The 16,449-nt window shown below is 35.9% G+C and overlaps 3 protein-coding genes and 2 pseudogenes across 3 annotated transcripts; 4 read left to right on the top strand and 1 right to left on the bottom strand.

The window, feature by feature from the left end:
• Positions 1-1,189: 1,189 nt before the first annotated feature.
• On the bottom strand, positions 1,190-6,901 carry LOC125866578 (uncharacterized). The gene is made up of 8 exons (XM_049546850.1): positions 6,512-6,901; positions 5,059-5,168; positions 4,919-4,975; positions 4,538-4,837; positions 3,965-4,212; positions 3,266-3,572; positions 2,882-3,155; positions 1,190-1,591 (listed from the first exon to the last, which is right to left on the bottom strand). Exons 1-8 carry the CDS (start codon positions 6,854-6,856, stop codon positions 1,337-1,339), a joined length of 1,896 nt encoding a protein of 631 aa, XP_049402807.1. The 5' UTR covers positions 6,857-6,901; the 3' UTR covers positions 1,190-1,336.
• A 1,162-nt stretch (positions 6,902-8,063) lies between these two features.
• Positions 8,064-9,918, top strand: LOC125868952 (non-structural maintenance of chromosomes element 4 homolog B-like; annotated as a pseudogene).
• On the top strand, positions 9,912-10,730 carry LOC125868951 (non-structural maintenance of chromosomes element 4 homolog A-like). The gene is made up of 3 exons (XM_049549507.1): positions 9,912-10,147; positions 10,318-10,391; positions 10,677-10,730. The coding sequence occupies exons 1-3, from the start codon at positions 9,967-9,969 to the stop codon at positions 10,728-10,730; spliced, it is 309 nt and encodes a 102-aa protein (XP_049405464.1). The 5' UTR covers positions 9,912-9,966.
• A 27-nt stretch (positions 10,731-10,757) lies between these two features.
• On the top strand, positions 10,758-16,346 carry LOC125868950 (delta(12)-fatty-acid desaturase FAD2-like; annotated as a pseudogene).
• LOC125866596 (uncharacterized) lies at positions 13,756-14,783 on the top strand. The gene is made up of 3 exons (XM_049546879.1): positions 13,756-14,092; positions 14,187-14,419; positions 14,505-14,783. The coding sequence occupies exons 1-3, from the start codon at positions 13,786-13,788 to the stop codon at positions 14,781-14,783; spliced, it is 819 nt and encodes a 272-aa protein (XP_049402836.1). The 5' UTR covers positions 13,756-13,785.
• Positions 16,347-16,449: the final 103 nt, after the last annotated feature.

Raw genomic sequence — 16,449 nt, 5'->3', positions numbered from 1 at the left:
TTCCTAAGTGAATGATGTGGGATTCAACACGTAGGCATAGGCGATGGATATATTTACTCCTGCAGCGTATGCCAGAAGAGTGTGAAACAAGTTGGATAGTGTATTAGCCAGACGTTAAACCTGCAATAGATGTTTGGATTCTCTTGAACACAAGGGCAAAGTTATTACTTACAATGGTGGAAAGTTGGGTATATAGATCAAATATTACTTTTATACATATGTATCAAATCTGGAACATCTTTAACGAAATTCCTGGTTTTGCCAGAACGCCTCTAAGTAGGAAAAGTCCACACATCAATTATATCTAAGAGAACACATTGCATTCAAGTATTTGCTTATCAAATTACAGATCATTCTTAAAAGTTACATCATTGTACCCAAATATTCTCACAAACAACAAATCAACAGTTGTTGGATTACTTCTTCAGCAGGAAACTCTATATCTGCTTCATTTGTCAACGATGTAACATCTTTATTTGCAATTCCATAAGGCACAATATGGTTAAAGAATCATAAATCTGGATCCACATTGAATGATAATCCATGAGATGTAATACCAGATGAAATCCAAACTCCAGTCACGCCTATCTTTCTGTCATCAGCCCATACACCTTTTCACATCTCTGTCCAATTTCTGCCTTCAATCATCGTTAGCTCGAGTTCACAGTGCCCATTTTCCAAACCTCAAGGATACTACGTCTCATTTTTTTTCTGCGTAAATCACGGGACAATAGTTGAAAGCTTTGGATTTCAATAAGCAAGGACCTGTTTGTTGTAGAGTGGAAATATGAATCAAAGTCAGCAAGATAATGATAAGATACATAGGGTATAATGTATCAATGTGAGCATATAGAGAAAAAAATGATGTACGATGGGTTTCTATGACATAATTCAAACTCCTGGCGTACTCCTAATACACATCACGCACACTTGAATATAATCTTGTATTTATATATAGTGTTTTTTATTGCTATTTTTTCCGGAACTAAGAAAAAAGGTTGGTTCTGCTCAGAAAATCAAGAGAAAATAATATTGTTTGATTATCAAATGTTACATAAAGACTTCCGTAACAAATGAGCTCCAACGAGGCAAAGAACCTGCAAAAAAAGTTTTTCTCCAAATGCAATAACGTGTGAAAATGTTACCAGGAGATCTTTCTCTTTTGCAGCGAATCGAGCTGAATCTTCTTCTTACAATACAATTGTTAATGTACTTTTTACACATTACTGCAAGAACGAAGAACTGATTTCTATTATATATATACAAGTGAAACTCTTGTATTACATAGTGGAAATCTTATGAGGAACAAGAAAGCATAAGCATACGCCCCGAAACCTTATGAGGAACAAGAAAGCATGCATACACCCGGACGATGAGCCCAAGCTGGAGGCAAGCATGCATATTTCTCCATGCCAGGTTGTTCATCAAATGGACATTGCATAACCTTCAATAACTGCCGAACCTCCCCAAAATCGCCTTGTTCTGCTGCATCAATGGCATTCTGGCATAGATAGTTTCTGACGATGTACTTTGGATTTACTGAATTCATTGAAACTTTCCTCTCCTCATCTAATACACCAGTTGTAGAGAGCTGCAAGAGGTAGAAAAGTGACACCATAAGTACCTCACATACAAGAATGGAACTTGATGATTTCCAGAGAAGAGTCCACACAAAACAACCGCATAAAACAATGGTGTAAGCAGGATTTTACGCAAGCAATGTCTGTCTATTATCACAACTCAACTATTCAATTTGCAAATGAGTTAACGTCAAGTTGTGTAAGTTACAAGGCTTCGCTTCCTGCTTCAAATTGATGTTTACTCTAAACATTGTTTTTCAAGTTGTACCAGCCTTATATATAGATACTATCTTTTTAAGAAAAAACACAACTTACATACAACAACAACAACATACCCAATGTAATCCCACAAGTGGGGTCTAGGGAGGGTGAGATGTATGCAGACCTTACCCTACCTTTGTGGGGTAAACAGGTTTCCGATAGATCCTCGGCTTAAAAGGGAAGTTATTCATGGAAGGGTTGCAAGCAGAAAAAAATGACAACAAATATCAAGATATAAAGCAAAATGAAGCAACAAATAGTAGACACACATGAAGAATAAGAAACTATGTGATTACTAAATATTACTACTAATAAGGAGAAAAAGGATATGGGGCAAGCCCCCTCCCTCTCCCACCTAATGGGCGACCACACTATTATCTACATATAAGTCATCTGACACCTCTTGTAGAAGGATGTCTCTGCCACAGCACAAACTGAGCACAAGGTGTTAGACACAAAAGAGGAAGAAGCAGGATGCTAACATGACAAGCCATTTCAATTGATGAGAATATAAGAGTCACATTCAATGCCATACAAGAACGGTGTCACAACTACTTCTCACCCATTGCTTACGTCTACTATCTGTTATTTCCTTTATGTCTTTCTTCTTGCTTTTTTAGGCCCAGGGAAGAGGGGACTGGAAAGATGGAAACCTTGAAGAATAAGGCAGGGGAGGGGATGAATTTGAAAATCTTCCCATGGATGGAAACTGCTATCCATTACCACCTACCATTACTGGTGTCTAAGGAACAAACAAGGTGAGCAACTAGCTATCCTAAAAGAACATTTGACAACAGTTCAAAGAACAAAATCATAACAGCTTATTATTGAAGTGAATAACAATTCAACTATGGGCAGTTCCAGGACAAAGGCCAATTTCAAAGGACCTTATGTTACCCGACCTTATATTACCCTACTCACTGCAATATTGAGCTCAAGAAGCTAAACTAATTCCAAACACATTACATGCTTCATTCCGACCCCTGGGATTGAGGCGGCGGCATTGTATTATTTGAACAAGGAAATTCACTGTCACATACCTCTTGTATATATGACTTTATCCAGCTTGTCCAGGCTTCCCTGCGTTCCATACCAATATCTAAGAGAACATCTTTAAGAGGAATCAATAATTGGTCCTCTGGAATTGCAGGATCAGCTTTGATGTTTGATAGAGATCGAAAGAAATTTGTGTAATCCACTGTATCGGAGACCATATTCTTGAGTAGTTCACCAATCAACTTTTTATTGTACTTCGCCAAACCAAGTTTCCTGGTCATGATATCTTGATAATCATCCATGAATTTGTTACCATATCTAAAGAAGTCATCAGATAAACATCAAGAACAGCAAAACAGAAAAATAATCGAGCTATCACAGAGACATAACATTTGAGCAAATGGCCAAATGCAAGTATCTAAAGATACCTTTCCATGGCATAATCTGCCTCTTTATCACTAAGCAACTCAGCAGTAGATAGAGCAGAGGTAAACTGCGCAATATTCCATAAACCTACATCTGGCTGATTTGCAAAACAATATCTTCTGCCAGGAAGATCAGTGGTATTTGGTGTGTAACTGGGATCAAAAGAATCTAAAAAGCCAAAGGGACCATAGTCAATAGTGAGTCCTAACACGCTCATGTTATCAGTGTTCATGACTCCATGTGTGAAACCAACATCCTGCCACCTGGCAATCATGGACGCAGTCCTCTCGGCAACTTCCACTGCCCATGCTGAAATAATGCACCCAAATCAATTGGATGTAGGGAAGCAAATTGTCAAAAGTATACATGGACTGGTGCACTTATATTCTTTCTAAATCTTGTGGTCTTAAACATGACATGTGGAAAGTAAAAAATTTAGAGTTACGCCAAAAAAGGAAAGAAACATTCTTTATTAAATGGACTAAAAAGAAAAGTAAGACAAACAAATTGAAATGGAGGGAGTATTTGACTATGATTAAGAGTATCGCCAAAAATTGAGAAGTCTGAGACACTGATTAGTCCTCAATGAACAACTGCCATTACTCTCCTTGCGCACTCTATATGCAGTCTTTATAAGGAGATTAAATTTTTCATAGGCAAGGGAATCCCCACATTATCTTCAAGATAACCTTTATATTTACCTGCATACTTGTTTGAAGTTAAATCCACAGCTGAATTGTCTTCCTCGCCTGTGTTAGATGATATGCTTTCACTCCTAGTCATATTCTCCAAATGGGGGAAGTGATGTCTAATGGCATAGTCTGCCAAAGCACGGACGATCTCAAAATCCTTTTTTCCTCTAGAGGCATGCAGTTGATAAGAACCAAAACGCAGAAACGACTGGGCAACTCTGCAGACAATTGCACCAGGTTCATCTTTGGGATTTCCACTGCATGAGACAGAAGACCATAATCAATAGTGGAAAAGAAAATGCACTAGAATGAACAAAGTAACAATTATGTGGAGTATAATTCGAAGACATGAATTACTATGCAGACTCCAAACCTCCCCATAAAGAAGTCTATAGGAAGCTTCTCATCAACTTCATCAAACTCCTCACAGTTTCATTCTTCCAAAGGCATAGAAGATTTGAAGGCAAAGATGATACACATGATGAAGAGAACACGAAATACAATTCAAGGCTAGCAAGATGATTTCTTGCTGATTTATGCAACTTATCAAACAGCATAAAAAATTGTCGCTGAGGAACATACTCATAAAACATATCCCTCATGACATCTTTTCCTGTCGTCACTAGACAAAGTGCTCGTGTTGTTGGGATTCCAAGACCGTGCATTGCTTCACTACAAAGGAATTCTCGGATGCTACTACGAAGCACTGCAAGACCATCAGCAAAACGACTATATGGGGTCTTCCCAGCACCCTTAAGCTGCAGCTCCCACCTTTGTGACTTTGAATTCAAAATTTCTCCAAGAGTTATTGCTCTACCATCCCCTAACTGCCCGGCCCACATGCCAAACTGATGTCCTCCATAATTTTGGGCATAAGGTATCCTGCGAAATCAACTCCAACCTTAGATGTTGTTTCATTACTAAAATTTCAAAGAAAAAGTCGACAAGCTTCAAGAAACTTACGCTCCCACCAATGGTGATGCCCCCGAGAAAATAAGGGGAAAATCAGGCCTCTCAAATCTGAAAAATTAAAGGAAGTCTATGACAATTTCATCAAGCCACAATTAGCATTGCCATAACATCTCAAGCTTTTAAAAACTCACTCTCTAGGATCTAATTCAAGTAACTCTGCAACTGATTCTGACCATGCTACAAGCTGAGGGTTATTGACCGGTACAGAGGGTAACACTTTCGTGTAGCAAGCATGCAACACCTACAAACACAATGTTTGAACAGATAATGACTTGCAAAAGGATTCTATCTTCAGTTACTGACATGTCAAACTCAATGCAAACTGCATTGCTTATCACATAGGTAACAACTATTTTCCACATTTTTTGCAATCAAGGAATAACTTCTATGGCACATCAACACGAGTATATCTATTATAAACCTAACTTGTTAGCTAGTTATGAATAAACAATATTCCCTCCAGCCCAATATATACGGCACTCTTACCATGTTGAGACTTGAGACATCTAGAATATTTGACATAATCCCATTTCTACACGCTGACAACTTAAGTAATTCAAATTCATTATACATTTACACTTACCAAGTTTTAAACTTCAATGTGAAGCCTTCTGTACCAAAATTACATTTTAACCATTACTTCAATATTTTCTCCCAAGCTCTCACTAATGTAGTACTTCTGTTCTAATATACATTACAGTTATATTTATTGGACTTTAAGATATTTGACACCATTCTTGCACAACTTTCCAGAATTCAATTTCATTAAGCTATTCAAAAAATTTATTTTGATATGATTAATTCAACTGACTTTTCAATGATTACCTTAATATTTTCTTCCACTACCACTAATACAATATATAAGTCTAATTAACAATTTAACCTCATATTCGGCAAACACAATCACACAAATAGGATGAATGTAATCCCACAAGTGGGGTCTGGGGAGGGTAAAATGTATGCAGCCTTACCCCAACCTTTATGGGTAGAGAGGTTGCTTCCGACTGACCATCGGCAACCCTCCTCCTTTACCGGGATTGGGACAGGCAATGTGAACCAGCTCACACGGATGGAGGGAGTAGCTCAAGATATTCCAACCAGTTTCTCATGTCTTCAAACAAAAATCCAATCTTGAATATGCATTACTACTTAAAATTTGAGCTTTTGAGACATCTTCTCTGTCAAATTAACTTTTCGACCAAGATTTTAGTATCTTCTCTCACTATCACTAATACAATATAGGCATAACACATAAACAAACACTCAAACTTAGTCTCATCTAGCAAGCAAGCACTCCAACTTTAAGAGTGTACATCTAGACACCTCAACTAGATTTCAACTAGCAACCAAATACTCCAACTCGTCTTTACTATATCTCGTGTACACCCGATGCTGACGTGGACCATAAAATTTGGAAGCCAAGTTTGAGTGTCTATTTATCTATTATGCCTATAATATATAAGTCAAATCAATTACTTTAACACCATAAAGAGTGATATCCCCAATAAAAAAAACACCTTATACATTCAAATCAAATAAAAATTCAATCTTGAATACAAAATCTTTGAGAATTAGAACACAAACCTCTCTTGGAATACTATCACTTCTGGGGTCACCAGGTAGTTCACGAACAAAAGAGTTATCCCAATTAAGCTCTTCAAGTTTCAATTTAAGCTTAATTTCAACTACTTCTAAGCTTTGTTTCTTTAAATCATCAGCAACTGAATCAACAGTAGCAGCAGAGTCCATTGAAGCTGCTGTGCTCTGAGAAAACACAAAACGGTGTCGTTTTTGATGAATTGGGAACTGAAAAGGGGGTTTAGGGCAAAAAGAGCATCTGGGTCGGAGAAATTTAGCGGTGGAAGAGAGGAAGAAAGCGGTGGTGGAAGAAGAGGTGTGAGAAAGGGAAGCTGAAATGTGGGAAAGCATTTTTTTGGTAATTTATGGGTTGAGTTATTACTTGAAGAAGTACACTATACTTTTTATATTTTTGTTTTTTTTTGTTTTTGTTTTGGGCTTCATCTTTTCCCAATATAGTCAAGAAATTTATTATACGTAATTTTATCTTTGCTATTTTAACGTAAGTAGTATTACCTTTTTTGGGAGGTAAAAATATTGTTTTCCATAGACTTTCGAACGATAAATGATTGAGGTTGGTCAATTTTTATATTTGTTGAAATAAGTAACCCTCGACATAAACAGGTATGAGTTTAACTAAAGTAACTAATTATTTAATATAAGTCTTTTACATTATACAAATAATATCTTCACATCGAAGATGAATTATTATTATTTTTTATAAATTTAAAATGATGTTTACATTGAACTAATTTAGCTTAGCTAGTATTACCTTTCTTGGGAGGTAAAAATGTTGTTTACAATAGACTTTCAAACGACAAATAAATGAGGTTGGTCACTTTTTATATTTGTTAGAATCAATAACCTCCGACATAAACAGATAACTACTTATTTAATATATAATTTTTTCTCTATATTTCAATTTATGTGATATTATTTGATTTGACATGGAGCTTAAGGAAAAAATAAAGATTTTTAAAATTTACGGTCTAAAATAAATCAAAATCTTTGTGTCACTGTATATTTTTGTATGATATTTAATTTGTGATCTTAAAATAACATGTGAGACGATGAAGTTAACAAGTTTTTAAATTAAGAAATAAATTAATATTTTTTAAACAAACTAAAAAAAGGCGAGAAACAAATTGAAACGCGAGAAGTACTTTTTATATTAATCAGATTTTTGAAGGACAAACAAATTATTCCATCCATCAAAATCTATATGCCACCATAAGAATTTCGAAATTCAATCATCTAAATTTTAATTATACATTCAAACATAGAAATTTAATCAATATTTTTTAATCGACTCTCGAAATTCCGTGAACATAACGAAGGAGTAGTAGAAATAGTGAAATATAAAGCTTACGTAAGAGACATGATGCAAGTCTTTTCAAATTCAAATATCCTACTATTAGCCAATATATTACTAGTAGTACTAATAATTAACCTACTCATATACTCTTCACATTTCTCAATGCAAGTAAAGTAAAGTAAAGCCAAGCCCCTTTGTTTCACTATTTCAACTTCCATAGAAGAAGAATAAGAGTGTAAAGCCATGGGTCCAACAACTAGAGCTAAGAAAATTAAACTAGAAGAAGATAAAGAATTAAGTAGAATAAATGATTTGTCACAAAGGCTAAAAAATCTTGAAGCTTTTAATGAGATCAATGACTTTACTAATCAGCCTGATTCACTTCGTCGTAGTGTTCGATTACAATACTCTCTTATTAGAACCATTGTTGATGGTATTTGTAATTTTGTTTTACACTTTTTATGTCATTGATTTTGCTGTAATTTTATTTTTTTGATGATTTTTGTTTTTTTTTGTTTTTTGGGGTTTTCTTGAAATGCAGAGACAAGATGTGAACTTGGTGCTGCAGGATCAAATAAGTTCAACATTGTGTTGAATAGTGTTCAGGACTTGTATCTCAATGGTATGTTTTATTATCTTTCTTATATATGTGTGTGTGAACGGGAGCTTTGGTGTAAATGATAAAGTTGTTGCTATGTGAGTTATGAGTTTGAGCTGTGGAAAAAACCTCTTGTAAGGTTAGGTACTATAGACCCTTGTGGTTTGGCTCTTCTCCTGGCCTGTGCATAGCTGGAGCTTAGTGCAATGAACTGACCTTTTATAAATGTGTGTATTCATGTACTTTTGACGTCCTAATTTATGTGATGCACTTTGATTCGGACATGAAGTTTAAGAAAGAAAGACTTTTTTTCCTTAGAACTTTTGGTTTAGGAACAAGCCATTGATATTTGGAAGTTTAAAGTTAAATTCTTTCTAAACTATATTGAAAGAGGTTGGTTTTCTTGAGAAAAAGTAAAAAAAGAACATGCATCATGTGAATTATGACAGAGGGAACAAAGTGGTCTTTTATGTGTTTGGATACCTCCTATTTGCTTCTTTCTTGTGGCATAATTTAGAAAGGGGTATCACCTTACATTGCTTTGTGAAAAGTCTTTTTCCTTGTATGTATATCTAAAGAACAATGCGTATCGTCTCATTTTCATTATCCTACTCTTGATGTTGTTCCAAAATAGGCTATGATTTCTGTTCTTCGATAAGTTACAATTTTTGATTTGTTGCTTGAAGTACTACTCTCCAAGGTGTGCTTAACTTTACTCTTGACTCACTAAGCTATTAATGTGATTTCATAATGTGTTATCTCAATATCAATGGCCACGTGAAATTGCTGCAACAAATTGTTATGTATTTTCCCCTGCTTCTCTCTCTTGGTATACTTTATAATGTATGGTTTTCCAGTTAAAAGGCCAAGAGAGCAAGTGGCGGATGCAGAGGCCTTGCTTGGACTTACCAATACTGTTGTGGAATCTCTCCAATTACGTCCCAATTGTAGTATCTCACCTTCTATATTCATCTCTTGGTTGCTTCAAGTCTATGGTTTACGAAAAGGACGTTCAAAGAATACAATGGAACATTTCATCATTGGGAAGTCACTAAAAACTGTGAATTGGGAAAAGATTGGAGCTGATGCTTCACTCGTGTTTATGGAAGGCAAAGGTTGCAAGACAATGTAAGATTTTCATTTCTTTAATAATGAATTTGAACAGAACAAAGAAAAATAATGTAATTATGTTTAATCTGTTGAGTGCTTTCGGCTTGTTCTCAGGCTTGGAGTTCTGAAAACTGAATTTAAGCCAATGAAGCAGCTTGTAGTTTATCATTCTTATCCAAAAGAGATTGTGGTTTACAGGAGATTGCCTCCGAGAAAGGTCTACCTTACTCTACCAAAATTGGTATGGTCATTTCCCCTATGCAATCTTTTGAGATTGCAGCTTCCATATGCATTTTGAAGAAAACTAAAGCTGAGGCCATCAACTGTGTTTGCCACTCTATTTACGTTGTTTGGTTGATAAATGATCTTCCATTTTCTGAGTCTTTTTGATAGGTTGCTGGTGAAACTGTCAAGGACAAACCTGATGTTAGCAAGAATATGTCAAACATATCGGAGCTCTTAAAGGAGAAGAAAAGTGTCATGCTTGACGAACTCTTTCTAATGAGAAATTCCTTTGCTCATACTGTCGAGAATTTGTTTGCACTTTCTTTTTTAGTACACGATGGGCAGGCTTCAATCTCCACTGATGAAACTGGTTCTCGTTTCGCTTGCAAGATAGGTAAATTCACTCTGCCATTCTGGATGAGAAATTCTACTATGACATTAAAACCAAAAGCATATCACGAGTTATTTCACGTATATGATCATTGAACTTTATTCTATCTGTTCGCTTGTACCTTTCCGCTTTTATTCCTTTCTGAATTGTAATATGATGAATCAATTCTCCAGTTCCGCGGAGCATTACACATCGTGGAGCTGTGCGCCACCAGTTTATCTTGAGATATGATTACAATGATTGGAAGGTATCGTATCATTTTTTGTATTTTTTGTTGAACTGTCTTTCCTTCACTTGGATGTTGTATGCTGACCATGTTTAACTGCGCACAGATGATGCAAACTTTAGTGCCAGAAGGAGCAGAGCTAACGCCAAATAGGGAATGAACACCGATATGCTTCACCTCTAACTATATGACTGAAATGAACAACTGCTATGGAGTAGATGTCNTCGTATCATTTTTTGTATTTTTTGTTGAACTGTCTTTCCTTCACTTGGATGTTGTATGCTGACCATGTTTAACTGCGCACAGATGATGCAAACTTTAGTGCCAGAAGGAGCAGAGCTAACACCAAATAGGGAATGAACACCGATATGCTTCACCTCTAACTATATGACTGAAATGAACAACTGCTATGGAGTAGATGTCATGAGCTGTCGTTTTGTGCAATATCTGGTTGTGAGGTGAAGCGATACATGAAACGATCTGCACATGAAGTAGGTAAAATGGCGTGTTTTTGTATATTATCAGCTCTGGAAACTGTTCAATATATCTTTTTGGGTAAATAGTTTGTTTTCATGTATATGTATTAAACTGATCCATCTCTCTTTTGGGAAAATGCCCTGTTTATAAGTAATCATTTTAAGCTGTGCAAGCAGATATATTACTATAAGTTCTGTAAGGTGGTGATATGCCTGTTAATTTCGATAGTCTTTCATGACTGAATTCTCCTAGAAAAATACTCGGTAACCTTGAGAAATTAACACTAACTGGCACTCTATAATGTAACAAAACAAACATTTTTTTTCTCCAACGTACATATCCATTTCTTGATCATATTGTATATTTCTCAATAAGCTAAACGATCGGATAAAATTCTACGTCTTCATGAGCTAATCTTAGAGATGAGAAAATTGGAACAGTTGGTAAGGTAGCTCCAGCATCAACAATGAAAACATTGCCAGATACATATTCTGAGTAATCATGGATTAAGTACCTAACGACTGATGCTAAAGCTGGATCTATCGTTCCAAGAGCTCTTAGAGGAATAGACAATATCAGAGTGAACTCAATATCACCAGGAATTTTCAACTCTGCAATAACAAAGAGTCTTATGGAAAAAGAATGGTTCAAAAATTGCCACCACCTACTTACAGTCTCCATTTTGTTACCTAGCATGGCCTATTTACTGGATTGCTCAAAGGCTGTGTTTTCACTGGAATATGGATGATTGGCCATGAATTAGGCCACCAGGCCTTCAGTGATTACCCCTGGATAAATGACACTATTGGTCTTATCCTCCACTCTGCACTTTTAACACCATACTTCTCATGGAAATAAACTCATTGTCGTCACCACTCCAACACTAGTTCCCTTGAGTATGATGAAGTGTATGTGCCAAGGCTAAAATCCCAAGTAACGTGGCTCACCAAGTATTTGAACAAAAATCCACTAGGACGAGTATTCGGACTTGCCACCACCCTCAATCTTGGGTGGCCTTTGTACTTGATCTTCAATGCCTCTGGCAGACCTTATCCTCGCTTTGCAAGTCACTATCATCCACATGGACCGAGCTATTATGATCGCGAGAGGCTACAAATCTATATTTCAGATGCAGGTGTTATAGCAACTACTTATGTGTTGTATTGCATTGCTTTGGCACAAGGCTAACTTGGCTTGTATGTATCTATGGGGTGCCCCTCCAAATTATGAACAACTTCATAGTGTTAATCACTCTCTTGAACCATTCTCACTCTTCCGTGCCACATTGGAGCCATCAAGAATACATATGGCCTCTTTAGTTTACTACTAGTATATACAAATTTATTTTCAGATCTAATCAACCTCCAAAGGATGCAAGGGGAAATTTTTTCCATAATTAATCAGAGGTCTCGAGTTTGAGCTATGAGAATAGAGAAATTCTTGATAAGGAACGGTTCTAAGTTAAATGGATGGTAGTGAGCCTGGGAATCTAGACTAGTCAAAACCGAGTCTCGAATATCAAATGGTAAATTAAAAAAGAAAAAAGAGTTGGCCAGGGAGTGCATTGTGGAGGGAGTCAAGGGAGTGCATTTATGTGGAGAAAGATGAAGGACGTCAAGAAAATGGTGTTTTTTGGTTTAAAAACAAGCTCTAAAAAATGAATACAAGAATCTACTTACTTTAAGTAATGTTTGTTCCGATTGTAATTTCCCATCACTCCTTAATGTACCTTGTAATTCCGTCCCTCATAAAAGGGAAAAAAAAAAACTTATTTTGTCCAATTTTATGTTCATTAATGACTGATCCTGACAATGCTAGAGTTATTTAAGAAAGTAAGCACATATTTAGGGTGTGTTTGGTATGAAAGGAAAATGTTTTTCCAATTTTCTCATGTTTGGTTGGGTAAAATGTTTTCCAAATCAACTCATTTTCCTCAAATTCAAAGAAAATGACTTTCCTTCAAAACTGACAGAAAACATTTTCCAAAACTTTCCTCCAACTTCAAATTACAATTTTTTTGTTGAAAAAATAAATTTAAAGCTTATTTTTAAAAAGCATTTTTCAACTTCAATTTTCATCCCATCCCTACCCTCGACCCCGCCCACCCACCCACCCAACCAAAATAATAATAAATTTAAAATTTGTTTTATAAAAAATACTTTCAATTTCAATTTTTTGTTTTTCACNTTAAAAAATATTTTCAATTTCAAAATTTTATTTTTTCACCCCACCCCACAAAAAAAAATTAAGTTTGTTTTTAAAAAATATTTTTAATTTCAAATATTTATTTTTTTACACCATCACCACCTCCCAAAAAAAATTAAGTTTTTTTTTTAAAAAAAAAATTCAATTTCAATTCAAAAATTATTTTCTACTCTCTTCTAGTAAAAAAAAAAGAGATATTTTCTCAAAAATAATTTTCATTCATAAATCAAACACTAAAAAATCTTTTTTGAAAAATATTTTCACTCACCAACCAAACATGAAAAAATAAGTCAAAAATTTACTTGTTTTCTAGGAAAACATTTTCCTTCATACCAAACACACCCTTAGATAGATCTGATTGAACAAAAAAACAGACCATATGCTTAAAGCCTGAAGATTCAATGCACTTCTGTACTGTCCATGCGAGCTTTAAATTCCATTTTTTCATTATTAAAAGGGTTAGTACTTACTTTCTGTTAATTAGGTACTCAAACTAATTCAGATTTGTGTCACGAGCGCCCATTAAAGAAGGTAGTGCTCCTCCATATCAGGAATTTCTTAATTTTCAAGGTTCGAACACGAGAGTTCTGGTTACTTTTGTTGGAATAGAATATAAGTAGGCTCTTCATCAATCTCACAAGACACAGAGAGAACAGAAACGAGAGAGATAGACTACTTAGCTATTGCATAAAACAACAACTGCCTCTCAATCTTCTCTACCACAAGTTTTTATATGGAGCCATGGAAAGACCTGACTGGAAAAGTAGTGATGGTGACTGGGGCCTCCTCGGGAATCGGGCAAGAGTTCTGTCTCGACTTGGCAAAAGCCGGATGCAGAATCATTGCTTCTGCTCGTCGTGTTGACGGGCTGAAAACTCTCTGCAACCAGATTAATATTAATTCAGAGGGCCTGGCTCGGCGTGCAATCGCTGTCCAGCTCGACATCACTGCTGATAGTGCTACTATTGAGGCTGCTGTACAAATAGCTTGGGATGCCTTCGGACGTATCAATGTCTTGATTAACAACGCAGGCCTTAGAGGTAATCTGAAAATTTATTATGTAAATTAGTTTCTTAATTTGTTACCAAGTTCATTCTAACTTTTTTTTTAGTTGTATTTTAATATTTTACATAGGTAATGTGTACAATTCATTGGATTTGCCAGAAGAGGAATGGAAACATACCTATAAGACGAATCTAAGAGGGGCGTGGTTGGTGTCGAAATATGTATGTAGACATATGCGCGATTCTAAACAGGACGGAGGCTCTGTTATTAATATCTCTTCAGTTGCTGGTTTAAATCGAGTACTTATACCTGGGGGTCTTGCTTACAGTTCTTCGAAGATGGCTCTTGACATGCTCACTAAGGTAGCTAGATAGAGATTTTTTTATTTTTTTCCATTGTTTACTTCTATGTTATGGTAAGTTAATAATTCAAGTAATTGAATGGCAGATGATGGCCCTTGAGTTGGGAGTAAACAATATCAGAGTGAACTCAATATCACCAGGAATTTTCAAATCCGAGATAACAAAGAGTCTTATGGAAAAAGAAGGGATCAATAATGTTATTGTGAGAACCGTTCCTCTGAGAACTCTTGGAACGACAGATCCGGCTTTAACATCAACCGTTAGGTACTTAATCCATGATTCTTCAGAATATATATCAGGCAATATTTTCATCGTCGATGCTGGAGCAACCTTAACAGGTGTTCCAATTTTCTCGTCGCTCTAAAATTAGCTCATGAAGATATGAAAACGTTGAATCTCATAATTTGTCGACATGTATTTCTTTTTGTTCAATTCTCAAAGTGAAATGTATCTTAAGACTGTTAAAATAAATTCCACATTGGTTGAGGGAAGTATGGGTCATAGCGTCTCTTTACATGATTTCGGACAATTCTCCCATTTATGAGTTGTCTTTTGGAGTTGACTTAGATCCAATGGTCGTATCTTCACATATGATGTAATGAACAAATTCTCAGTAGATACTCATTGATATATTCCAATTACACAGTAGGTAAATGACTGAATTAAAGGATAGAAAGATATATGCCAATGACTCGGAAAGGAGACAAAGGGAATATAGACTCTTCCTAACAATTGGCATAAACCATTCTTTCTAGATCTCAACCATCATCCTTTTAGCTAGTTGTCAAGTGGATCTGAGTCCCAGATCAACCTTTATGAAAGCCTTTCAGTTTTATTGCTTCTTCTTGTTCCTAATACCTAGTTGTGTTCATGATATCATATCCGTGTAGGTATCAACATTGGGCCGAGACTAGTTCATACCAGCATCAGAGCCAGACCCACCGATTCCTGTTGCTGTGTTCGTAATGTTGAAACCCCCATGTAATATTCTAGTTATTAAAATATAATCATGATTATTCAAATCAAAAGATATTGTACTACCAAATTTCAAGTTCAAACAAAATCTTGTTTTCACTGGAATATGGATGATTGCCACCAGGCCTTCAGTGATTACCAGTGAATAAATGACACTATTGGTCTTATCCTCCACTCTGCACTTTAAACACCATATTTCTCATGGAAATATATTCATCATCGTCACCACTCCAACACTAGTTCCCTTGAGCATGATGAAGTGTATGTGCCCAGGCTTAAATCCCAAGTAACGTGGCTCACCAAGTATTTGAACAAATATCCGCTAGGACGAGTATTCGGACTTGCCACCACCCTCAATCTTGGGTGGCCTTTGTACTTGGTCTTCAATGCCTCTAGCAAACCTTATGGTCGCTTTGCAAGTCACTATCATCCACATGGACCGATTTATAATGATCGTGAGAGGCTACAAATCTATATTTCAGATACAGGTGTGATTACAACAACTTATGTGTTGTATCGCGTTGCTTTGGCAAAAGGACTAACTTGGCTTGTATGTGTCTATGGAGTGCCCCTCCAAATTATGAACATTTTCATAGTGTTAATAACTTTTTTGTACCACACTCACTCTTCAGTACCACATGATGATTCGTCCGAGTGGGATTGGCTAAGAGTAGCTCTAGCTACGGTAGATAGAGACTTTGGTGTACTAAATAAGGTCTTCCACCACATTACAGATACTCATGTTTTGCATCATCTATTCTCAACAATGTCACATTACCATGCACTCGATGCAACCAAAGCTATCAAGCCAGTACTAGGAAATTACTACCAATTTGATAGTACCCCTGTTTATAAGGTATTATGGAGGGATTATAAGGAGTGCATCTATGTGGAAAAGGATGAAAGATCTAAAGATAGAGGTATTTTTTGGTATAAAAACAAGATGAATTAAAAATCGATTTGGTTAAATGTTAAGCATGAGTCACAATAAGTATTTTGAATTTAGGTGTTGTTTCCTATCATTTTATTATGTATCGTTTTCATAACGTATTGTA

Source organism: Solanum stenotomum, chromosome 6 (assembly GCF_019186545.1).
Source record: "Solanum stenotomum isolate F172 chromosome 6, ASM1918654v1, whole genome shotgun sequence".
NCBI classification, from domain to species: Eukaryota; Viridiplantae; Streptophyta; class Magnoliopsida; order Solanales; family Solanaceae; genus Solanum; species Solanum stenotomum.
This window is presented reverse-complemented; position numbering and strand designations above follow the sequence as displayed.